Here is a 26,132-nt window from a genome sequence, read left to right on the forward strand (position 1 = left end):
AAGTAACATGGAAGAAAAATTATTAACTTAGATTTCTTTTTATATTAACTTTAGCTTGGATTTATTGGTTCAAAAATTTTCTTTTCAGTTGTTACTGTGATAGGGGAGAGAGAATGGACATTCAAAAAGTCTAAAAATAAAAAAAAATTATATCAGACCCAACATTATCTTTAATAACTAATTAACATAAATATAATTAGCCTATTTAATCAATACATCATTCATATGTTACATAAGACAAAATGCATTACATTTTACCTGCAACATATTAAATCTTGTCCTTTTAACTACTCTTTTTTTAAACACTTGTCACACTATCCTTTTGACAACACAAACATACACATGTAGAAGAATCTTTCTTTCTACATCATAGAATTCACCCAATTTTAATCCTTAACTGTCTCCAACTTCATTTTAATATAAACAAGATATGATTTTATTGAATAAAATGATATGTGGCCCGTACAATAAATCCCAACCCATGATAGTAACAAAAAAAAAATTCCCTGTTCAACAAAAAAGACCAAACCCAAATATTTAATCAATATTAGCTGCCGATTACGTAAAGGTAATTACGCTCTATCAGAACTGTCTGCAGTACCTCCAGTTGTGTCTATGCAACACAATCAACACACGTGTCCTACTCCCCTTCATGCCAACTCACTTAAGTACGTGCTGAAAGAATCTTATTTCAGCACGGTAGCATTCGCCTTCTTTTATTTATATAGGATCGATTTTATTGGTTTAACTAATAATTTATCAATTTAATTAATAATTTATCTTTTTATAATAATTTTTGTTTTACGCACATTTTAACATAATTTATTATATTCTATAATAAATTACGTATATATTGTAAACTATTATATCTTACATACATTAAAAAAAGCATAAAAATATAATCTATTTTAAAAAATTGTAATTGCATAAATTCAAAATCAATTTAATTTATTTATGTAATTTTATTTATGTAACTTACTCTTATTTTTAATTATTTTATCAACATAATTATACGAATGATAAAATTTTATTGATTCTTTATTAAAATAATACTATATTTATATATCAATTTCAATATAGATTTTAATTTTAAATCAATTGATATTTTTGAATGATACTTTAAAAATACTCTAATACTATTTTATAGAGACATATAAAATTTTCATAAAATATGAAATTATTAAATACTCTTAATTTATATGTTTGTTGAATATAGAAATCCTACTTTTCTAGATCTAACTTCTCTTCTAGACTTCCACGCACACTGAGGCAAGTTTCACCCGCATTAGTATTTATTTTTGTCGTAAATCTCAAATTCTTATCCTCCATTTTAAACTATGTTATTTTTTATAATAAATATATTATGGATTATTAATATGAAAGTTGATCATAATCGAATTATATTGGATTTTAATTAATTTATTTATTTTATACTTATTATGTTATGTTATTTTTGGTTAAATTTTTTTAAAATTTTTCAAAAATTAATATTTATAGATACTCATCACAAATATTTGCTTTTTCCATGAAAATAAATAAATAAAAAATCACAAAGAAAAAAAGATAGGAGACATTTTTTTAATGAAGATGGGAGATGAAAGAAGAATTTCTATGCCTATACAGAAATTCATTGCCATCCCTATTTTATTAGCAAATAATAAGAAAAGAAAAATAAAATAAAATAAAGGATAATGGACGGCTAACTTTGATGTTTGAACTTCTGGTTTCATCCACCACCTTCCAACTCCAGAGAAATCCACAATCACAACTTGCATGCCCCATCTACTTGATTTTCAAGAAAGTCAATCATAGATCGATAGTCATCATTTCTTTTTTTCCTTTATATTGGTACTTTTCTTATGAGACCATCTTTCTGGAGAGGCATAACTAGAGTTTTGGTTAAAGTATATAAAAAAAATGGAATGAAATCTTACATGCATAAAGATTGATATACTTAAAAATTTTATAACCTGTTGGATAATAAGTATGTTTTGTACCCATATTTACATTTTATAAACTCCAGCTTACTTCTACTTGACAAAAATTATGCGCTTTCAAAGTTTATTTCTACAATTCTCTCTCTTAATTTTCCTAGTATATTATTATTATTATTATTATTAAACAATGAAGAGCCTAGCTTTTTTCAACTTTGCACAATAATAACTTATTTTCGTTGATGATAGCTTACGCAAATGTATATAGGAGTTTGAGTGTGAGAGCATTATAGTGATATGACGTGTAAACTCTCCATTAGAACTCTCTAGCTAGGTAGAGAGGCCCCGTTTTAATAGTCGCTTCGAAACAACGGGAGAAAACGTAACAATTTGAGAGAACAAGCAAAAATGAAGAAAGGATATTGTGGGACCCTAGAAAAAAATCACATTTAATTTTTTGGTGGGAATTCATGTGCAATGATTTCACACGTGAAGTTGATAGCTAAAACGTGTTAGATGATTTGAGTGATTTGACTAAATTTTTATTTAACGGCTCTCAACTATTAATTTTACTCCACTGCACCTGAGTTTTCACCTTAATTTTATAGGCCAATGTTTAAAATTCCTTGTCTTTTTATTAAACATTCATAAACCGCTAAAAATTAAAGAATTGGCTATTTTAATTGGAGGATGTTCTCGTAAAGACGCGTAAAACCTCTTTTTGTAAGGACACTTATGTGTCGCATTATTATTGGACGTATTAATGAACCGATTATTTTTGAATTTTTTAACAAATTAGAATAAAATCTATTTTTTTATAATAATAACAATAAACCCAATTGTTATCAGATCCGGTCGAACCGACTAATTTACATAACCTATTGGATTATGTTTTTTTTAAACAAAAATCAGGGATATATTTATCTTTTTATCAAAAAATTTAAACATGATTCGATTTAGATTGTGTAAATCGATAGGATCAAATCGGGTCTAATAATTATAATGCGGACAACTGAGTTTATTATTGTTACTATAATAAATCGATTTTGTTCTGATTTATTAAAAAATAAATTATTAACCAATTTAATAAAAATGTCTAATAATATTATGACACATATAATCGTCTTAAAAAAAAGATATTTTTAGTATCTTTATTGAAGTGATCTCCATTCCAATTTCTAACTTCTTAAGTAGTCTAATCTTCTTAAGTAGTCGGTCTTAACCGCCGAAAAAAAGGATGACAATTAATTACAACATACGGAAGCATATGAAAACAACAGCAACACACAACCGAATTCAAAATAATTTTACAGTAATATTATAGGATTAGCATCATTTATTGTTTTTAATTTAACTAATAATATTTATAACTATTAGCTAAAAATATAATACAAAAATATTGGATTAAATATATTAGACTACTGTTAACTAAAAATATTAGTTAATATAAATCTAAGTTATTAATTTTTTAAATTTTCTCATAACTTTGTAATAAAAAATTAACATTAACTAATTAAAAATAATTCTTTATATTTATTTTAGAATAAACGTTCAAATTAATTGTTAAAAGAATTTATATATATAGAGCATTTTAATTTTAACAAATTTTTATTATCTAAAAATCTTCGTGAATTATTCTAATTAGTCAATTAGATAGATTAATTCTTCTGTCATTTTAAAAGAGGATTAATTTGATTTATAACAATAAAATTTAAAGACCTAACTATTTTATATTAAAAGTTTTAGGAACTTATATATGACAATCATATTGAAAATCTAATCGAAAGCAACCGGAATAATTTTTGAAAATTCTTAGAAATTAAAAATCTATCTAATATATTATAAAAATCGAATTCCTCCAATTAATAGCATTGTTAACGTGATATACTTTTAAAAATATTTATTTATTTATTTTATTTAATTGAGATAAATATTATATTATTTAATATTTTATTTGATTAAATTAATTATAATTAATCAATTATATTAATTATTTGATTTGGTTAAAATAAATAAATTGATTTTGTTTTAAATTATATTAATTTTTTGTCTTATATATTTGATTTAATTTTGTTAAAAATATTATAATTAAATATTTATTTGATTTGATTGAGATAAATATCAAATTATTTATTATTTTATTTGATCACATTAACTATAACTAATTAATTATATTAATTATTTAATTTAATTGAAATAAATGAATTAAATTTATTTTAATTTGTATTAATTTTTTCGTCTTATATATTTGATTAATTGACAATGTTATAAATTTTTACATGACATATTTATAAAATATTTTTTTAGCTTACTTTATTGAGTCAAATAATTATAATTTATTTATTATATAAATTATTTAATTTAATTAATTTAAATATATGTTATTTAATTTAACTTATTATCACTGCACGTTAATGTTTAAGTCGTTGTTTATTAAATATTTTTTTTATTTCTTTTTTGATATTAAATATTTTTATTTTAAAATTTATATTTTCATTAATTGTTTATATTTTTTTATTTAATATTGAATCTAATATTTCTATTAATATTGTCTTGTAATTTATTATCTAATAGTTATATGTGCACCATCAATTATATGATCGTGAATATTCTTTCAATTTATTAAAAAAGATAATTTTATTACTTCCTTTTTTATTTCACCTATTTCTATAAATCTTATTAACAATAAAAATATATACTATAAGAGAATCTCTTTTTTTTTATCAATTACTCTTTCAATATTTTTTCTCCTATGATGCATCATTTATATTTTTTCAATGTTTTTATAAACTATAAAATATTATTATTCGTTACCGTCATGCTATACATCCATATAATTTTTCATCCAAGTCCATTCAAGCTGGTCCAATACCAAAAAAACTCAATACCATTAAATGAGCGTGTATTACACGCGTCCAGAGCATCGAAAACATTAACATATTCATTCGCGTCTTGAATATGAAATAACATTCCTTTTTCAATATTGAAACCGCTACTGGAGAACTTCGAATTTCTCTCAAAATCTCTCAAACTTCACTCGTGTTCTCTGTGGAAATCGTTACTGGAAAAGAATCGCGAGAAGATTTCGAAAGGAAGAAGAAAAAACGAACGAAAACAAGAACAGAGACTGCGAAAGGTATGATAAAAACCACTGTTCATTTAAAATCTTACAATCTCGCATTTCTCTTAGTTGCATTCTAGGTTTACTGAATTGAGTTACTTTGTTTAGTAAATTAACTTAATCTGATTCCATTTTTTTGGCGTAACTAGGGCATAGGAATGGAAATGTGTTCTTATTTTCTTTCTGTTCAGTGGAGATGCTCATTTTCAGTCATTTGATTGTTAGTGTGTTTAGTTGAGCCCTTTTGCATGCAGAAATGATTTACTTATTGATTGAATGTTTATCACGTTTTATTCAGCACATGATTGGTGTTCGATTCACTAGTGTTTGTCATTTGATTCACCTGATTGTTAGTGTGTTCAATTGAATTCTTTTGCATGCAGAAATATTTTTCTTGCTGATTGAATGTTTATCAAGTTTGATGGTAATCAGTGGCTAAGAGAATGGGGGTTGAATCTTAGCCCCCTTTTGCTGAGTAATACTTGCTTCCTTTCAAATTAGCTTCAGGAGATTTTTCTGCATTTTGTCTCATAACCAGACACGAGACATTTTCTTTTTGTCTCGTACCTAGTCAGGAGATATTTTTAATTTTGTCTCCTTAGCAACAGAAACTGAAATGGAGTAGAAGAGAAAGAGAGAATCACACCAAGAAGTATCCTGGTTCAGTTGCTAAGTGCAATGCAGCCTACGTCCATTCTCCATCACAACAATGATAGAATTTCACTATAATCAAACAGATTACAGACACCAATTCTCCCTAGGAACTACCCTTCCTATCCGGGACAAGTCCAGAATCTATCCTCAATCCTGAACTTGACTTGGTCACCTACCAAGCTTTCAACTGCTAAGTGATAACCCAACTTGCAAAGGAATTCCCACAGAATCATGATACACAACTCATAGATGTACAAAGGACTTCTAAGACACCTATGGCTTTTTCTTTAATTTTGTACACTCTGCCTTTTTCCACTCACTGGTTTTTTCTTACAAACCTCACACTGTTTGCCTTTTTCACCATGAGACTCAGACAGACAAAACTAAAGAAAATACAAAATGAAACACATTGAAGGAGAAGAACTTCTGTTAGCTTAGGTAGCTATGAGAACTCTGTGCTTACTCTCCTTGTCTCAAGCCTTGGCTGTTCACCCTTATTATAGAAGGGGAAGCCTCCAAGGTTGAAACGGTTGAACCGAGCCAACTTCTTCTTCAACACCAAAATCGGTTTGGACAGAGAGAAGAGAGAGGGAACCGAAAGTAACATGCAATTACCTCTCTCCCATCTCTTCTCTTCAAATTTCATCAATCTGAGCCTTCCATTTTGACTTGGTCCTCAAGAAAGATTTCTGACCCCTTGATGAACACTTGATCCTTGACAGCTCCATCTGCTCCACTTTTGCTTCCTCCTCCACGTAGCTACAGTAGCTACCTTTTGTGATGGGTGAACAAAAAGTAGAAACGAGCCATACCACATGGATCTTCTTCTCTGACTGAAATGGATTGCTTCCATTTTTAGGCATGGTGATCTTGAAGCTTCTTCTCCACTTCTTACCTTTAGTAGAAAAGATCTCAGCCACGCCATACTGTAGATCTTCTTTTTACTAAGACCATCATCACCTTAGCCTCTTACTTGTCCATAGCTTCTCTGTGATTTTTTCTGATAGCTTGCTTCAATCCTCTTTTCCTGCTGGACATGACCGAAAGAAAGAGGAGAGAGAAGAGAGAGAAGAGAGAGAAAGAGTGAAAAGCTTTCAATGGAATTGATGAATAAAATTAAAATGAGTTAATTTTCCACTCCCTATGCATAGTAACGTGTAACTCATTAAAAGCAATCAAATCAATTTCAACTTTCTCTTTCCTGTTACCAAGGTAATTAAAAACCAAGTTTAATTGAATTTGAATTCCATTCATTTGTGGGAGTAGGTAATCGAGGAAAGCATGCACTACTCCTTCCTTCTTTCCTTTTTAATTCGGACCAAGCTTTGTTGGTCTTGCAACAAAGATTAAATTTGGGCTTGCACAATAATTCTTGGCCCAATTAACATATTTAAACCCAATTAAATATATCAGCCACATATCATATAGAATTTTGCACAAGGCTGAATATTGTCATCACATTGGGCTTATCTTTCTTTTCAGCCCAATAACAAAATCTGCACAATAGCAAAATTCTTAATCAATACAATAAAATTAACAACTTAATAATTTTGCAATTTAATTATTTTTAACAATGTTTGATCATCATCATTCTTTAAAGTTTTTCAAATTCAACAAAGTTTTATTCAGAACATCAATGAAATTTAGTTCAGTGGAGTTGGTTATTTTCATTTATTTGATTGTTAGTGTGTTTAGTTGAGTCCTTTTGCATGCAGAAATGATTTACTTGATGATTGAATGTTTATCACATTTTATTCAGCACATGATTAGTGTTCGGTTCAGTAGTGTTGGTCATTTTTATTCACCTGATTGTTATATGTTCAGTTGAGATTTTTTGCAAGCAGAAAAGCTTTTCTTGATGATTGAATGTTTATCATATTTTATTTAGCACATGAATGGTGTTCGGTTTAGTTGGGTTGGCCATTTTCATTCACTTGATTAAAATATGCATGTCGTGCTTATCGGTATATTGAGTGAAGTATTGACCAAATTTTTTTGTCCTTACAGCAAAAATGAAGAAGACAATGGTGACAAAGAAGGAGAAGTTGCAGTATAACGTAAACATATGTACACATTAAATATATTTATCACCAAAAATGGTGACAAAGAAAGAGAAGTTGCGGTATAACGTAAGCATATGTACACATTAAATATATTTATCACCAAAATCAGAGACCAAGTGATTTGAGCATCTGAAGTAATAAGACTCCCAAAGTCATCTGTTGTCCTCTCTAGCTTTTATTGTAAATTCACATCTGGGGATATAGATAGTAAATAGGATATACTTTGTTTGACTGACTGTAATTAAGACTATTTTGTTTAACTTGTTTAAAAAAGCAAACACTGCTTCTTTCAATGTATATATGTGAATATTAATGTAAATGATATTTGAAATCTAATGTTAATATATATATATATATATATATATATCTGATTCAAGACGGATTAGTCCTTGTCCCGTCAGTCTGAGATGTTAATATATATCTGTTAGAACTGTTTGGCTGCTGTTTTGTTCCAGATTCACAGTGAATGAAATTAGGGTATTTATCAAACATTAATAGCCCCAAAAAAATAAACAAACCGAAATTAATACACTGGATAAAGCGAAAAAGTTTATATATCAATATAGCAGAGAGCTAAATTTTAAAAAAATATTGCTATCAATATTTAGTTTCAGAAATACCTGAATTCTTTGACATAATAGAATAAATTGACTATTCAATAAACAAAAAAGTGACTATTCAATAAAGAATTTTAGAGAGCTAATATCAAACACAAAAAGTGACTATTCAATAAAGACTAACACAAAAAAGTGACTATTCAGAAATGGAGATATCTTGAATTTTCACCTCCCCTCTCTGCTATATACGATTAGTTGATTCTTAATCTCGTCTTCCTTTCGAGTCGTGTTCCTTATTTTGATAGAAAAACCAGAAAGTTTGAAACAATTTTTGTAGAACTTTTTAGCTTCTCCTAGTGTCGTGAAAGTCATCCCGACCTTTGGGATAAATTGTTCATCCACTCTGCATAATGAACCGAACACGTTATTAAGGTGAAACAACTGTATAATACTAAATGAACGGAACATTATCCATTATATAAAATCAAATTCAAAACAGCTTTCTGCATAATGAACTGAACACGTTATTAAGGTGAATCAACCGTATAATACTAAATGAATGGAACATTATTGATAAACCACTATTTTACGGTTTATTTTGTATTGAATTGAGTGGATTTTATCCATTATTCTCACACTTATTCATATAATTCGCATGCTTTACATTTTCCTTCCTAATTTTATACTATGATTGAAAACATACTTCTTTGGCCTTAAATTCGGTAATTTTAATCTTCTCTTATTACCATTCGATGTCGTGATATGTGTGTTAAGTGATTTCAGGTTTTCCAGGGTAGGAATGGCTTAGAGGATGAAAAAGAAGCATGCAAAAGTGAAAGGAACAGATGAAGTTGAAATTTTTAGAATCTGGTAGTGACGCGCACGCATGGGCGACGCGTACGCGTGACCAGTGCATCAGACATATGACGCGGATGCGTGAATGATGCGTACGCGTGACGAGCGTCACGTGCTATAATTTACAGAAAACGCTGGGAGCGATTTCTGGGCTGCTTTGGACCAAGTTTCAGGCCCGAAAATACTGATTAGAGGCTGCAGAGTGGAGCTGGATGGGGGGAATCAATCATACACTCTTTCATTCATACAATTATTAGGTTTAGATGTAGTTTTCTAGGGAAAGAGGTTCTCTCCTCTCTCTAGGTTTTATGATTTTTAGGTTTGGTTTTTCTCAAATTCAGATTTCTACCTTGCTTTTATTTAGTTTTCTTCTACTTTTATTTGTTCTAGTACTTTGGTTTGTCTACTTCTATCATTGATTCCTTTATGTTACTAATTTAGTTTATGAACTCTTCTATTTCCTTTAATCCATGTTAATGCAATTTATGTTTTTATGTTTATGATTGGTTCCTTTACTTTGTTGTTATTGTTTCCTCTTGCAATTGTTAGTCTTAAATTTTGCTATGTCTTGTTAGTTTTCATATTTTTATTTTATGCCTTCCAAGTGTTTGATAAAATATTTGGTTGGATTTTACGTTATATTTTTATGTTCTTAACTTGGATTGATCAATTAGAGATTCTTGAGTTATCAAAATTCTTTTGTTGATCGATGATTGAGATTTACTGGTTGGCTTAGACTTCACTTAATCTAGTCTTTGATTAGGACTTGTGAACTTAAGTTGATTTTGTTCACTTGACTTTTCTTCATTGTTAGAGGTTAACTAAGTGAAAGCAAAAGGCAATTACCATCACAATTGATGATGATAATGAGGATAGGAATTCCAATTCTCAATCCTTGCTAGGACTTTTCTTAGTTGTTATTTTATTTCCTTGTTATTTACATTCCTTGTTCAACATTTAAAAAACCCAAAAATACTTTTCCATAACTAATAGTAACATACTTTCCTGCAATTCCTTGAGAGACGACCCAAGGTTTAAATACTTCGGTTAATTTTATTGGGTTTGCTTAAGTGACAAACAATCTAAACATTGACCGAGGATAATTTATTGGTTTAGAACTATACTTGCAACGCAATATTTTTGTGAAAATTTTTACTGATAATTTTTCTCCGTCAATTATCCATTATATAAAATCAAATTCAAAATACCTGTGTTTACAATTTAGAAATTATCAATTCAATTCGATTTAATAATTTTCAAAAAGTAATCCAAACCTCGTCCGCTTGATTCGTTTCAGAAGAATAATCCAAAACACTCTCATTTAACTGATTTGAAGTTGAATAATTTATTATTTTGATAGAATATTGAAATCTGAAAACAAAGAAGATAAATCTACAAAATCGAAGAAGAAAACGAAGAAGAATAGGAAGAAGAAGGACGAGCAGCAAAGGAGAACAACAAACAGATGAGAAGAAAAAAGAAGAAGAACGACGAGCAGCAGAGATTGCAGATCCGAAAATTATAATGCAAATCATTAACGTTGAAAAAGAGAAGAAGAAAAAGAATATTTACGTTGAAGAAAAGGTTTACGTAAATCTATTATGTTGATAGGAGGGAGAGGGAGCGCGTGTATATTTCACGTAACTTGAGAGAGGGGAAGGTGCGTTAACAAAAAAGTACTTAGATGACTTGGTTAAGTTTTTTATATGGATGTGGAACATTATTGTATTCGTTATTGTACTCCATCCTTTTATTTCTTTTTTTTTCTATTTATTTAAGTTTTTATAATTTTTTATTATAAATTTTATTATTTTTATCTTGTATAAGTTAATTTATCATAATTCTTCACATTATGAATCTTTTTAATATTTAAATTGTATTCTTTACATGCTTAAAAATTGAGTAATGAAATAACATCAATAAAGACTGTTGTGCATCTTCTTATTAATCTTTTTGGCTTACTTCTCACATTGTAGGGATCAGTGACGGATCCAGAAAATTTTAGGAGTGGGGCAAAAATATATATCTTAAAATAAATTTTTTTAAACATTGTCAATTATATTAAAAATATAATACAGATATAAAAATTAAAGAGAGTTAGTAAATATTTTTATTTTTAAAATACTTTAATTTAATTTTGATATACTGTCATCAAATTAAAAATTTTATGCATCTATTTAATTATGTATTATAATTAAAAAAACTACATTTTACAATCATCACGTAAATAATTATCTAAAAAAATATACATGTTTTAACATATCAAAATTAACTTCTATGCTTTTAAATAATTATTCTACTACTCATTATAATTTTTAAATATTAATTACATCTTATTCAAATAGAAAGTCTATTTGTTGTAATATTTATGACATAAAATATTTTTAATCCAAAATATTTGTTACAAACAAGATTATTTAAGAGATAAAATTAAAAGTATTATATAATATTAAAATGAAAAATATTAATTAATAGATAGATATTTTTTTATCTCAACTAATATTTGAAGATAAAATAAGATACTGATAATTTTATTTATATTTAAAGAATTGAGATTTAGTTTGGTAATTAACTAGTTGATTAATTTTAAAAATTATATTATCATTGTTCATCAATTTTTTTTATTAAATTAATTTATTTACTTATTTTTAATTTTAATATTAAATTAAATTTAGCAAAATAAATATTGTTACATGTTAAATTTAATAAAAAATTATTTTTAACATAGATCTTAAAATAAAATTTTTATAAATTTTTGTGGAGATAAAAATATAATAATATTAGAATAAATATATTAATTTTTTATATAATTTTTTTTTTTACTTAGTGGGGGCAAATGCCCCCTCCTCTTGAACCTAAGTCCGTCCCTGGTAGGGATCATGAGTAATTATATATAACTATATTAAAATCCGCGCATTGCGTGAAAAGTTAAATAAATTATACAAATTATATTATATAATATAAATTTAAAGATGTTATATTATTAAAAAATTAATTATATAATATAAATTAATATTAAATTTAAAAACTCGCTTTTGTAAAAAATATTTTTAATTTGTATATAATTTAATATAATTGTTCAAAAAAAAATACAACAATAAAACTTTGTGAAGTTAGTCTCTTTCTAAATATTGACTTGTTGTGATTTTTAGTATTTTTATATAGTAGAAAACTTTTTTATATACTCTATTATATAATATAATTAATTTTAAGAAGATATGTTCCTCTTCATTTATTAGTGTTAATATTTTTCAAAAGCAATTCATATATACTTTGAGAAATAAATTATATTTGTTTGTTGATATTTGGTTTAATTATTCTGTTGGTTTTTATAGTTTTACGAAATTTTTAATTAGGTTCTATACTTTTTTTCCTTTTAATTAGGTCCTTGCACCAAATTTTTTTTCAATTAAGTCCCTCTTAGCAGTAATTGGCTTAATTTTATAGGGATCCAACTAAAAAAAAATTGGTGCAGGGATCTAAATAAAAAGAAAAAAAAGTGTAGGGACTCAATTAAAAAAATTTTGGTGCAAGGACTCAATTAAAAGGAAAAAAAAGTATAGAGACCTAATTAAAAATTTTGCAAAACTATAGGAACCAACAGAATAATTAAACCTTAATATTTTTTAATAGATAGTATTTCATAGTATAATAATTTAAAAAAATTAGAAGTTTTAGAGATAATTAAAAATAATAATTAAAAATAAAAATACAAAAAATATAGTATAAATATAAATAAACTTTATCAATCATAATCTAGTGGAATGTATATCTAATAAGAAGATGTTGTTTGTCAAAATTAAATGTGTTTATAAATATTTTGGACATTAAGAAATAAAGTAATATATAATATACACTTTAATTACTTGTAATTAAAATTATTATTATATTTTATTATATAAATATTAATTATATTTATTAACCGTTATTTTTTCATTCAATTGATAAATAATATATATATTAAATTTAATTGATTATTAAGAGGATTAAAGTTTTGTACCATTACTATGTAAACGTTTATTATCTTTTATATTATAAAATTATAAAATTACTGACGTGACATAATTTTAGAAATTAATATAGCACAAATTTATTTTATAATAGGTTAAAAATTTATATTTACTTTTATATAATAAAAATAGATAAATAAATGGTATTTATGCAGTAACAGATCTAAAAAATTTTGACAGTGGAGATAAAATTTATAAAATATGATAATAATTTTTATAATAAAATATTATGTGTACATAAAAAATCAATTATCAAATCATCTATTAATCATTATGTATTTGTGTATAAAGTATAAACAAGTAATGTTTAATTTATTTTTTATATGTATTTTATATTTTAATATATATTTTATACGAATAATTATTTTTTATCTATATGTAGCATGATTGTTGTTATGATTATATTTTGTTATTGTAAAATACGATTAGTCTTCAAAATATCTAATTTACAAATTAAAATACTAAAATAATAATTTAAATAATAACATATAATTTAAAATTTTATTTTTTTAGATTTTATATTTTAGAAAAAATTAAATGATTTTTTCTTTGACAATACAACTGAAATTTCTCTTTCTTATATATCACCAAACAATTATTTAAAAATTCACTTCTCAATATAATTAGAAATCGACTCGTATATATTGATATTTATAGTTAGGAAAGTTCTTTCAATTAATGCAGTTGCTACGAACAAATTAAAGCTAATTTCAAAAGAAGATAAATAATATTTTTTTGAGTCGATTTCTAAGAAAGAACACCAATTTGATTTAAATTTGAGAATTGATTATTTTGACAAATATCTAATATGAAGTTTTTAAATTGACTTTTAAGTACCGAAAATTGAATAAAAAATTATTGTGGGGTCAAATTTAATCATTTAATCGGAACAAATAAATATTATTATCATGTGCTACTAAAAAAAATTCCAAATTATAGTGAGGCTCCCATAGGTGTATGCTTAGAACCGTCTCTGTATTTATGCATATAACATCCAAGTCTTTTTGTTAATCAAGTTTAATTAAATTGGCCTAATATAACAAAAACTAGTCATAATTAATATTATTCTAAATCTTACTGTTTAACTTAATTGGATTTGATTCATAAAAAAAATTTGAATATATAATATTACTCTAAATATAAATTGTACATATCTTATTTTCTCTGAGTAAAATTTTTATTATCTATTTTAAAATAAAAAAATTATAAATTATTTTGAATCAATATATCTACCATCATTATAAATTACTTAATTATGCATTGAATTCTGATTCATAAAATACTATCAACTATATCTTCTCATATATATTAAAATCCATTGCATTGTCAATAATTTGATTAAAAAGCTGAGCAACACAAATAATTTGATTAAAAAGCTCAACATGCTATTATGATTATAATTTAATCTCTTAATTTTTCTATCAATATTCCTAGTTAACAAATCTGGAAAAACTACTAAATAGTAATACAAGTTGAAAATCAAACTATATTGGATAGCACCAATAATTCTAATGTCTCAACTAAATTCCTAAATTTGACCTTAAAAACACAACACAACAATTAAACCTAAAGAGTGAATATCCAATTCGGTTCCTGACAATTACTTCGAAGGAATTATGAGATTTTTAATAAAAAAAATTTCTTTTCGATTTTTGATTTTTATTTTTAAATTTTATGGGATTGATTAGTTCTTGTCTCAAAAAAAATATTCATTTTTTTATACAAAAATTAATTAGTCTCATAAAAATAAAGATCAAAAACAAAAAAAAATACTTTTTTTTATTAAAAATCTCGTTATTTTTTGAGATAATTGTTAGAAACCGTTTAGAATTTTTTTCAAGCCTACAAATTTGAGTAAGCAATTTCATGATAGTAAAAAACTCAGCATCGCTATGAAAGAGTAACCTTAGGACTGAGAGCAATGTACGGGAGCCTCATAATAATAAGTCTATAAATAAAGGCTAAAATCAAATTAGGAAACGCAAATAAAAAACATATCATCTAAGTAAAGCACAAACTTTATTATTGGAACTTGTTGATTTCCTTGACTTCAGAATTTAAATTCTAGATTTTATTTCAATAAATAACAACTTTTTTAACTCTGACTAATAAAAATATAATCAAAATTTTAGGATAAGAAGAACTAAAATAAATCAACTTAATATATTGAGAAGTCATTAATTTAAGAAACTCGCATTCGATGAAAAGAGGAGAGTAAAACGTGCTGAGAAAAGGATAGTGAATGACACTGCACGGAGAAGAGAAGAAATTGAGGAGAGAGGAGAGTGAACAACATTGAGAAAAGGAGAGCATTATAAGAAAAAAGTTAAATACCGTCAAATTTATTGTCGGATTTAGTGTCGTAAAGTAGCGGCGAATTTACCGACGGTAATGACGTCGAATTCGTAAGATTAAGTAATTATCAGCGGATTTTGATTTCCGACGGTAAATCTATTGGTAATATTTGGAGGGAAAAAATTAAATTGGCGCGTCCTGTACCATCGGAAAAATTCGACGGTAAATCCAATTAGTGAAACGCTGCGTTTTGGTGACTCGCAAACTGCAATAGTTTACCGTCAAAAAAATCCGACGGTAATAAGGCATAAATTTAAATCGCGAACCCTCTTTTCCTTATTCGAGATTCTCTCTCTCTCCGATCCCCAACGCTACCCTCTCTTTCATTGTCAATCCACCCACCGCCCCTCCCTTCTTCTTCTTCTCCCTCTTCTCTCCTTGTCACTTCACCATTCACCTTCTCCGTTTTTGGAACCACCACACCACACCACAGTCCCACCACTGTCGTTGCTTAGCTTCACCTCTCTCCCTTCTCACATCTCTGCTCGACTTTGCTTCCTGCTTGTGTGTCACCGCGTTTCCCTCCGCCTCTCTTCCGTCTCTGTGGGTGGTTGTTGTTGCTGATCGTCTCTCGTCGTCTGTGCCTCCGTGATTTTGCTACCTGCATGCTGCCATGTATCGTCCACCTTCTAGAATCATCTCTGCCTCTGCAACAACAATTAACCATTTTAATTTTTTTCAGTTATTCTAATATTTTATATGCTATATTAATTATAAGTAATTGATTCATTGATGTTATTGCTATTAATTTTATTGTTGATTGGTTTATGATGCTATTAGAATATGGCAGTGGTTGAAATATTAAATTGGTTTATGAATTTGTTTATAAATATGAATATGCAGTGGTTTTGCTGATTATGAATATGATGAGGTTTTGTTGATTGTTGAATTGGTTTATATAAATTCATAATGTAAAGAAAAAATTGACATTATTCCAATTATCCAATGAAATTTTTCTTATTTTAAAAACGTGATATTTTAGGAAGAAATATTATTTTGAGTATATGTGTTATGTATATTATTATATGTGTTATGTACATTATTGAGCTTTTTGTTGATTGTTTTCTTATTTTTAACTCGCAAATGTTTTGAAATCATCTTTGGCGTGCTAATTGAGTTGAGTTTGAACTTTGAAAAGTGTTTTGATTATTGAACTAAATTGCTAAATATTGTTGTTAGAGTTGTTTGAAATTGTCTAAATTATGGTGATTCACTGCGTTACGGTTGGTTTTGCTCTTTTTTGCAGACATGACGATGGGTAGAAGTCTGGCGGATCAGGCTACTAGTCGTGGTCGTAATCTTGGTCGGGATAGAGGGAGAGTTTCTTCCGGTACCCCCGAAAATTCTGAATCCTCTCCCTCTACTCTGACAACCCCGGTGACATCACAGGTTATGGGTTTAGCGGACCAACCGTTCATCATGGTATCTAACCCCAACTACGTCCCTCCGTCTACGGCGACGCCGCCGTCTCCAGCGACGGAAGCCACGACCCCGGAGTTCTCTCACAAAAGTGAGGCAGCTGATGCCCCTCTACCACCTTCCATCGTACGGTTGACGATTTAGCTTGATGGCGGCACGGGGTAGGTATCACTTTAAGTCTTCTATATTTTCTAATGATTGAATTGTTGAAAGTGTCTGATTATTTATTCTAGTTTAATGGATTTAGGGCTATAGGTTTGAATGGCTGAAAGTATTTCTATATTTCCTGATTATTGAATTGCTAAAAGTGTCTAATTATTGATTCTAGTTTAGTGGACTTAGGGCTGTAGTAATTCTATATTTCCTGATTATTGAATTGCTGAAAGTGTCTGAATATTGATTCTAGTTTAGTAGATTTAGGACTGTAGGTTTGAATGACTGAAAGTGTTTCATGTTTCTTGATTATTGAATTGTTGAAAGTGTCTGATTGTTGATTCTTGTTTAGTGGATTTAGGGCTATAGGTTTATTGAATTGCAGTGTCTGATTATTGATTCTAGTTTAGTGGATTTAGGGCTGTAGGTTTGAATGGCTGAAAGTGTTTCTATATTTCCTGATCATTGAATTGCTGAAAGTGTCTGATTATTGATTCTAGTTTAGTGGATTTAAGGCTGTAGGTTTAAATGGCTGAAAGTATTTCATGTTCCTGATTATTGAATTACTGAAAGTGTATGTTGTTCATTGATTGTGGCGCATTCTAGTTATAAATGAAACTCTGCTGAAATTTCTATAACGTATATACTCAGGAGATAAACAACGTCATCAAACTGATGTACGACCACCTCTGGCCCAACTACAAAAAAAATTCCCTATGAGACCAAATAGCGGTGATTTCAGAAATGGGCGGTAATTAATTTTTTTTAGTTTCAATTTTTTTTTTGCTAGTTTATATCTTATATTTTGATTAACTAATTCTAAAGCTTCTTTGTGAAGCTATACTTTATATGGGACGCGTCTCACAATGCCCTCATTAGAAAAATATACAACTATCGAATGGGTCGACGGCTGCAGCAGATGCTAAAGGATGTTCGTGAGGGGCGGGACCACCTAACGACCTGGCTCCGACTGGAAATAAATAAGGTTCTATTAGTTCATTGGGAGACCGATGAGGGGTTTAGGCATCGAAGTCTCACCAACAGAGCTAACAGGATATCGGCCAGGTCGTCCAAGTATACATACTGTTCAGCGACCTTTGTGAAGACTAAGGTCATACTGGTATGTAGTGTCTTTAATTTCTATATTAACTTAGTTATATTCTTTCACATATCAGTACTAGGCTTTCTAATTATATTTTTTCAATGCAACATGTGTAATTGAAGTCGTTGGATCCCGAGGCGACATTGGTGGATACGTTCAAATACGCCCACACGTTGAAGGAGAACAAAGTGAGATTTGCTGATCAGCGGTCTCAGGATCATTATGTGAGTAAACATACATATGATATTCTGATATAAAATTAGAGATTAACTGTATAGCTGTCGTACTAATCACAATAACATGTGTTACACAGGAGTCCTACACGCAGAGACTAGAGGCCGCGACTCAGCAATCTCAACAAAGTGGGGAGGACGCTACTGATGGATCTGCTACTTTAGTCGTCGATTTCGATGCGGTTTGTCATGTGACCGCCTCAGCGCTATACAAGAACTACGTATACGAGCTGGGGTCATTCTTCGCCAGCAGCCTCCGCACCTCCATGTTGAGGCTATCGTCTGTCTCTGCCACCAGTCGAGCCGTCGAGCCCAAGGAAGGCATGGATTTGAGGCTGCAGGTGCAGGAGCTCACCCGCAACCTTCACCAGCAGACTCAAGAGCTGAATGATCGAAAGAGGTATAAGGAGATCCTCACACGCGTGACGGATATGGATGACCTCAGACTGGAGTGGAGGGAGCAGCTGAAGCGGCTTCAGCGGATGGAGGATCATATGGAGGTGTACTAAGTTCATATGCGCGCCGCTGGCATCATCTCTGCTGGTGGCACACAGATATCAGTATATCACCGCCTTCTACACCACCTCATTAGGGCCACAAGAACGACGACGATGAAGACTACCTGAATCTTTAGTTATTAGTGTTTCGTTTTATTGTTTTATTATATTTATTTGATTTACTTGATTTTTAATTTATTTGAACATTTTATTATTTATTTTAAATAATAAATTTTTTTATTTATAAATTGACCATTAATTATGTGAAAAATAAATTTAAATAAAAAATTAAACTTAACCATTTATTTCACAATTTTTCTTTTAAAAAAATTGGCATTACTGTCGGATTTATCGAGAGAATAATCCAACGGTAATAGTGTAAGAAACAACATATTGTGGCGCCAATATTATCGTCGAAAAAATCTGCTAGTAACTAAATGTTTTTTCGAACAGATAATCTGTCATAGAATCCGATAGTAATTACGGTCGGATGAAAAAATTTTGATAATAAATATTTATCGGTGAGATTTATACCGTTTAATTTTTTTCCAACAATAATTTATTTACCATCGGAATTTGTTCATTTTTTCGACAAAAAATCCGACAGCAGCACTTTTCTTGTAGTAGAGTGAGCGGTACTGTGCAAAGAAGAGAAGAAATTGAGAAGTAGTGATACAATTGAAACTGAGTTGTTTTATTTTCGTGCATGAAGTATTGTTCGCTGGTGTACAATGTATATATATACCGTATTTTACCATATAAAAATACAGCAATTGATGTGAAATGACTGATTTTGATATATAAATAATATTTTTAATTATGATATTTTGAAAATAAATAAAACTATTACTCATCAATTTTATTATTTTCAATATTAAAACCAGTTAAATTTTAAATTTATTTATTTTATAAAATTTTTATAACAAAAATTATTATACACATTTTTATTTAAGAAATTAAAAAAAAAATATTTTTCATATTTTTGTATATCATTCCGTATAAAGTATAAATACATATAACAGTTTCTTAAAAAATAATGTGTTCAATTTAAAATTTTCTAAATCCAATTAAAGTGTTTACTCTTTATTTGTCTTGCAAATTGTAATTCTATTATTATTTATTTCTGAAAAAAAAAAAGGAAAGAATAAAGAAAAAACCTTAACAGGTGAGACTAAGCATGATGTTGTTCTATATATATACACGTTACGCTGCCTTGTCAGTTGCCATTGTAACACTTGTCTCCATTGTTCTTCGCACCTGTTAAATTTCTCTTGCTCTTTTTCTGCTGCATATTTACCTGCTTTCATTCATTTCAATTCTTCTCTGTTGTTCACCTATCTATCTTCTTCATCTTCCACCATGGCACCTCCAAATGAACCTGTTATTACTTCACTCACCAAACCCACTTCCTTAGAAAACGTTTTTCACTTGTCAGATTCCAAGCTCTCAGTGAAAGGTGTCCCATTACTCTCTCAAGTCCCTCACAATGTCTCTTTTACTCCGTTCTCTTCCAAACCCCATTCATCTGATGTTGATGCACCACCTTCACTACTTAACCGTGTTCTTGCTGCTTCTCACAAAGGTGGATTCCTCGGATTCTCACAGTCTGAACCCTCTGATAGGTTGATGAACTCCTTGGGAAGTTTCACTGACAGAAACTTTCTAAGCATATTCAGGTTCAAGACATGGTGGTCAACCCAATGGGTTGGAACTTCTGGCTCTGATCTTCAGATGGAAACTCAATGGGTTCTTCTTCATGTTCCTGAGCTCAATTCCTATGTGATCATCATTCCTATCATTGAAGGAAGTTTCAGGTCTGCACTCCACCCTGGCTCTGATTCCCACATCATGATTTGTGCAGAGAGTGGCTCCACACAAGTGAAAGCTTCGAGTTTTAATTCAATTGCTTATGTTCATTTGTCTGAGAATCCATACAACTTGTTCAGAGAGGCTTATAGTGCTCTGAGAGTTCATCTCAACACTTTTAAGCTCTTGGAAGAGAAGAATCTCCCCAGCATTGTTGACAAGTTTGGTTGGTGCACTTGGGATGCATTCTACTTATCCGTGGAGCCTGTTGGAGTTTTTCATGGCTTGAAGGATTTTGCTGAGATTGGTGGTGTGTCTCCAAGGTTTGTGATCATTGATGATGGATGGCAAAGCATCAATTATGATGATGCTGATGACCCATATGAAGATGCCAAGAATCTTATCTTGGGTGGACAACAAATGACAGCAAGGCTTCACAGGTTTGAAGAATGTGACAAGTTCAAGAGTTACAAAAGAGGACTCATCTTAGGTCCTAATGCTCCTCCTTTTGATCCAAACAAGCCCAAGGCATTGATCTCAAAGGGGATTGAACTTGAACGTTTGGTGAAGAATCGAGACAAAGCAGTTAAATCCGGAAGCTCTGATTTGGCAGAGATTGAAGCAAGGATCAAGTTGGTAGAGAAAGAAATTGATGATCTCTTAGGTGGAGGAGATCAAAACATGAAGAAGAATAAAAGTGAATGTGGAGAAAAGGCAGAGGAGTGTGGATTGAAGGCTTTCACAAGGGATTTGAGGACAAAGTTTAAAGGGTTGGATGATATATATGTATGGCATGCACTTTGTGGTGCATGGGGTGGTGTGAGGCCAGGAGCTACACACCTGAAATCCAAGATAATCCATTGCAAACTATCACCAGGACTTGATGGAACTATGCCTGATCTTGCTGTGGTGAAACTTGTTGAAGGTTCCATTGGTCTTGTTCATCCTGATCAAGCCAATGACTTTTATGAATCTATGCACTCTTATCTTGCCAAATCTGGTGTTACAGGAGTTAAAATTGATGTCATTCATGTGAGTTCTTCTCTTTCTTATGTTTTAATTTCTCATTTCATTCAACTACCCATTAGCTTTGATTATTCTAAACTGTTTTTTCTTTTTTCTCTGATCACAGTGCCTTGAGTATGTGTCTGATGAATATGGAGGCAGAGTTGAGCTTGCAAAGGCTTATTATGATGGATTGACAAACTCCATAGTCAAGAATTTCAATGGAAGTGGAATAATAGCTAGCATGCAGCAGTGCAATGACTTTTTCTTTCTTGGAACAAAGCAACTTTCCATGGCAAGAGTTGGTAAGCAGTAAACAAAACCATTGCTTTTTCACTATATTCACAGATCCATCAAGAGCAATAATATTCTAATCAAAAGTTGCAAAACTTGTGTTGTTTTTAGGGGATGATTTTTGGTTCCAAGATCCATATGGTGACCCCATGGGAGTGTTTTGGCTACAAGGGGTACACATGATTCATTGCTCATACAACAGCTTGTGGATGGGGCAAATCATTCAGCCAGATTGGGACATGTTCCAATCAGATCATGTTTGTGCCAAGTTTCATGCAGGTTCAAGAGCCATTTGTGGCTCTCAAGTTTATGTGAGTGACAGTGTTGGCTTCCATGACTTTGATCTCATCAAGAGCCTTGTGTTCCCTGATGGCACTGTCCCTAGATGCATACATTTCCCACTTCCAACAAGAGATTGTCTCTTCAAGAACCCTCTATTTGACCACAAAACTCTCCTCAAAATTTGGAACTTAAATAAGGTATCTATCTCACTTCATCATACTATGTTAAGTCATATTGTCTTATGATACTATCTCCCTGAAACTTAAGTTGACAGGAGGAGACGAATGAAATAAAGCCTCTTTTTGGATTTGCGTGTTTTTTTCATAGGATTTCTTTCTCTTTTTATTGGCCCTATATGGAAATTCTTTCTTTTTGGAGTCAACAAGAATTGAATTCTATACTTTCAAATAATAGAAATTCTGATATATGTCATAATACCACTTCTTCTGAAAACTTAAATTGATAGGAGATGCATGAATAATTATATTTCTAACTTCTAACATTATGGAATAACAAAAAGTTTTGGATAGTTTTCTTAGTGGCATAATCTTTTGTACTACTACATTATACATTTTTGTGCAATTTTTCAATTGATCACCATATGATATCTAATTCAATGTTAAAATCTTGTATGTAATAACAGTTTGGAGGAGTTATTGGTGCTTTCAACTGTCAAGGAGCTGGTTGGGATCCTAAAGAACACACGTTCAGGGGTTTTCCTGAGTGCTACAAAGCAGTAGAAGGTTCAGTTCATGTGAGTGAAGTTGAATGGGACCAAAAGGATGAAACAGTTCATATGGGTAATGCAGAAGAATATGCAGTGTATCATAACCAAGCTAAGAAGCTGCATTTGATGACTCCTAAATCTGAACCAATTAGATTTACATTACAACCTTCCACCTTTGAACTCTTCAGCTTTGTGGCAGTGACAAAGCTAAGTGGCAGGAATAATATCAAGTTTGCACCAATTGGGATAACAAACATGTTCAATAATGTTGGTACAATTCAAGAATTGGAATATGTTGAGATTGGTGCTAAGGTTAAGGTTAAAGGTGGTGGAAACTTCCTTGCTTACTCAAATGAATCTCCAAAAAAGTTTCAATTGAATGGAGTTGATGTGCCTTTTGAGTGGCTGCCAGATGGCAAGTTAACAGTCAACCTTCCTTGGATTCAAGAGGATGGTGGTGTTTCTGATTTAGCAATTATCTTTTAGATTTTTTCTTTTTTGGGTGATTGTATTTGATTTCTGTTTGGCTTGAAGATATATATAGGTACAACTTTACTTGATAATATAATATAATTATTGTAAATATATAGGAGTCTGTTTTGTATTATTTAGTGATTGATATTTGATTTAATGTATTAATTATTGCTCTATTTCTTTTTGAAGTGTAACAACATCTCTATTTTTAACAATGCAAGTATGAATTGTATAGTGAAACAAGCTAAGTAATGGCAAAGCCTATGTTAATGATAATATAATCAAATCCTCTTGATTATGCTTTTCTCATTTTTTGTACTTGCCTCTTGATTATGCTTTTCTTTTTTTTTTTTTTTTGGTCAGGCGCCTCTTGATTATGCTTAACTATAATTGTTAGGCAATAGAATTACATTTGTATGTGTTCCGATCCGGTATTCCTATTGGGCCCAAGACACCCTCTTAGTCCAAACACATTTATTGGAGACACCCTCTTAGTCCAAACATATTTATTGGGTCATGAAACACTCAATCCAGATTATATCCTGCTAAATTTGAGTTAATATTCAAAATCGTCTCTGAAAGATACCTCGTTCTCCATATGAGTCCCCGAATGATAAACTTAATCAAATCGTCCCCAAAAGATGTCGAAGATAACCACGTTAGTCCTTTCGTCAATTCGTCCGCTGAGCTGGCTAACGTCGGGTGACGTGTACCGTTAAGTGCCCGTGTGACACAGTAACAAAACGACGCCGTTTTGAATCAATGGCCTCCATGAACTGAGACGACGTCGTTTGGTGTCCAGGAGAGATTCAAAATGTTGCAACCCATCACCCCCTCTGCCAACAAGCATCTCACTCTGTTTCGCTCCAAAACTTGTCGTCTGCGTCAAGCTATGCCCTAAGCCTTCGACCCAACACTTGAAGCAGGCCATCAACCTTCGTCAACGTAGGAAGACCGGTAGCTTGGAAGAGGTATTGGTACTGAATACAGCGGTGATCGTCTCCTGGAGCAACATTGATAGTGGAGGAAGCCATCTCGACTTTTATAAGTAAGAATGAATCGTTTTTATTGTTTATTGAGTTATTATGTGGCATGATGTCTTCGTAGTGGCGTGAGTGATGGGTTCATCTGATTGTGGGTAGGGTTTGGGGTGAGTAACAGTTTGCATGACTGTTGTTGTATGATATGAGTGAGTTGAAATGGTTTGCTGTTACTTAGGGGTGGCAACACTACCCGAACCCGCGGGTACCCATCCCGCTCCTACCCGCTCGGGGCGGGTTTTAACGGGGCGGGTTCTTGGGCGGGGCAGGGCGGGGTCGGGTTTAGGTTGAACCCGCCCCGATTTATATAATATATATGTAAATATATATATTTTTAATATATAATATATGTAACATATATAAAATAATTAGTAAAATAATTAATAATATTATATCATATATAAATTTTTACTTTAATTTATATTATGTATGTAAATGGTGGTTATATAATTTTTAAAATTTAATTTTATTTGTTGGATTTAATAATTATAGGGGCGGGTTAGGGTTTAACATTTTACAACCCGCGGGTAGGGCGGGGCGGGTTTTATGCGGGTTTTTTATAGGGCGGGGCGGGGTCGGGTAGAGCAAAAACCCGCCCCTACCCGCCCCGTTGTCACCCCTACTGTTACTGGCATTTGTGATGATTTGTTAGGTAGGGTTCTTCCATTTTAGTGATGGTTGTACTGGGTTGTTGCATGTTTGTTTTGGTATGTTTTATTTTGTTTGATAATGGTATTATTGTCTCTGTTATTATAGATGGAGGGTCCTCCCATGACTTTTGTCTTTCACCATGGTGGAATGTTTAAAAACTCTGTTGAGGGGGATATGATATATGAACCCGACAACACCGAAGTCTTGATGGGTGTTGATGGAGACACACTTGATGTGTTCTTCGTAAGGGGCTACTATAAGGAGTTGGGATACATTGAAGATGGAAACTGTTGGTGGAAAGCTCCTGGAGTGCCCCTGTCTTCTGGTTTGAGAAGCTTAGTTACAGATGCAGATTTGGTTGCAATGTGTAAGGATTGTAGGAGAAACCAACATGTGATCAATATTTACCTTGAACACCGTATTTCACAGCCATGTATAGTAGACAACATGGTTGAGGGTGTTGGCAATGTGGAAGCAGAAAGTAGCAAGCAACAGAAGTCTTCCCAAGCAAAGACTACCCATTCTGAACCTGGCAAGATGGCCACCACTAGTCACCGTGAGTCTAAGAAACAAAACCATGTGCCCACTAAGTCATTTCCACAGCCCAGCTATCAGCCTAACAAGCCAACTATGAAGTCCAACTTTCAGCCCAAAATACCAGCAAAGAGGCCCAATTCTCAGCCCAGTATGAAGGCCCACAAGCCCAGCCAGGCCACCACTCAGCCCATGAAGGTTCCTTCGCAGCCCATGAATCCCCACTCTCAGCCCAAGAAGGTCACCCGTCAGAGCAGTGCAGTTCCACCTCAACCCAATACACCATCTGAAAGAGCCAATGACTCACAAGGAAATAGTAATAAGAACAAAGATGGTGGTAGTGGCTGCAGACAGACCAGATTTGGG

The 26,132-nt window shown here is 30.9% G+C and overlaps 2 protein-coding genes across 2 annotated transcripts; both read left to right on the forward strand.

The window, feature by feature from the left end:
- The first annotated feature begins 18,019 nt into the window (after positions 1-18,019).
- Positions 18,020-18,965, forward strand: LOC148554591 (uncharacterized). Its single transcript, XM_088490392.1, has 3 exons — positions 18,020-18,250; positions 18,346-18,447; positions 18,537-18,965. Exons 1-3 carry the CDS (start codon positions 18,020-18,022, stop codon positions 18,963-18,965), a joined length of 762 nt encoding a protein of 253 aa, XP_088346518.1.
- A 1,213-nt stretch (positions 18,966-20,178) lies between these two features.
- LOC107646062 (stachyose synthase-like) lies at positions 20,179-23,756 on the forward strand. Its single transcript, XM_016350255.3, has 4 exons — positions 20,179-21,791; positions 21,892-22,069; positions 22,170-22,537; positions 22,984-23,756. The coding sequence occupies exons 1-4, from the start codon at positions 20,313-20,315 to the stop codon at positions 23,551-23,553; spliced, it is 2,595 nt and encodes an 864-aa protein (XP_016205741.1). The 5' UTR covers positions 20,179-20,312; the 3' UTR covers positions 23,554-23,756.
- Positions 23,757-26,132: the final 2,376 nt, after the last annotated feature.

This window comes from Arachis ipaensis, chromosome B6 (assembly GCF_059453495.1).
Source record: "Arachis ipaensis isolate K30076 ecotype BB chromosome B6, ASM5945349v1, whole genome shotgun sequence".
Lineage (NCBI taxonomy): Eukaryota > Viridiplantae > Streptophyta > Magnoliopsida > Fabales > Fabaceae > Arachis > Arachis ipaensis.

What these genes read in the sequence shown, in the direction of transcription:
- LOC148554591 (XM_088490392.1), top strand. Translation starts at nt 18,020, where the DNA reads ATGGGTCGACGGCTGCAGCAGATGCTAAAGGATGTTCGTGAGGGGCGG. An exon ending in AGGTCATACTGGTATGTAGT is followed by an intron (nt 18,251 to 18,345) that starts GTCTTTAATTTC and finishes GTGTAATTGAAG; the next exon opens with TCGTTGGATCCCGAGGCGAC. An exon ending in AGCGGTCTCAGGATCATTAT is followed by an intron (nt 18,448 to 18,536) that starts GTGAGTAAACAT and finishes TGTGTTACACAG; the next exon opens with GAGTCCTACACGCAGAGACT.
- LOC107646062 (XM_016350255.3), top strand. Translation starts at nt 20,313, where the DNA reads ATGGCACCTCCAAATGAACCTGTTATTACTTCACTCACCAAACCCACT. An exon ending in TTAAAATTGATGTCATTCAT is followed by an intron (nt 21,792 to 21,891) that starts GTGAGTTCTTCT and finishes CTCTGATCACAG; the next exon opens with TGCCTTGAGTATGTGTCTGA. An exon ending in AAATTTGGAACTTAAATAAG is followed by an intron (nt 22,538 to 22,983) that starts GTATCTATCTCA and finishes ATGTAATAACAG; the next exon opens with TTTGGAGGAGTTATTGGTGC.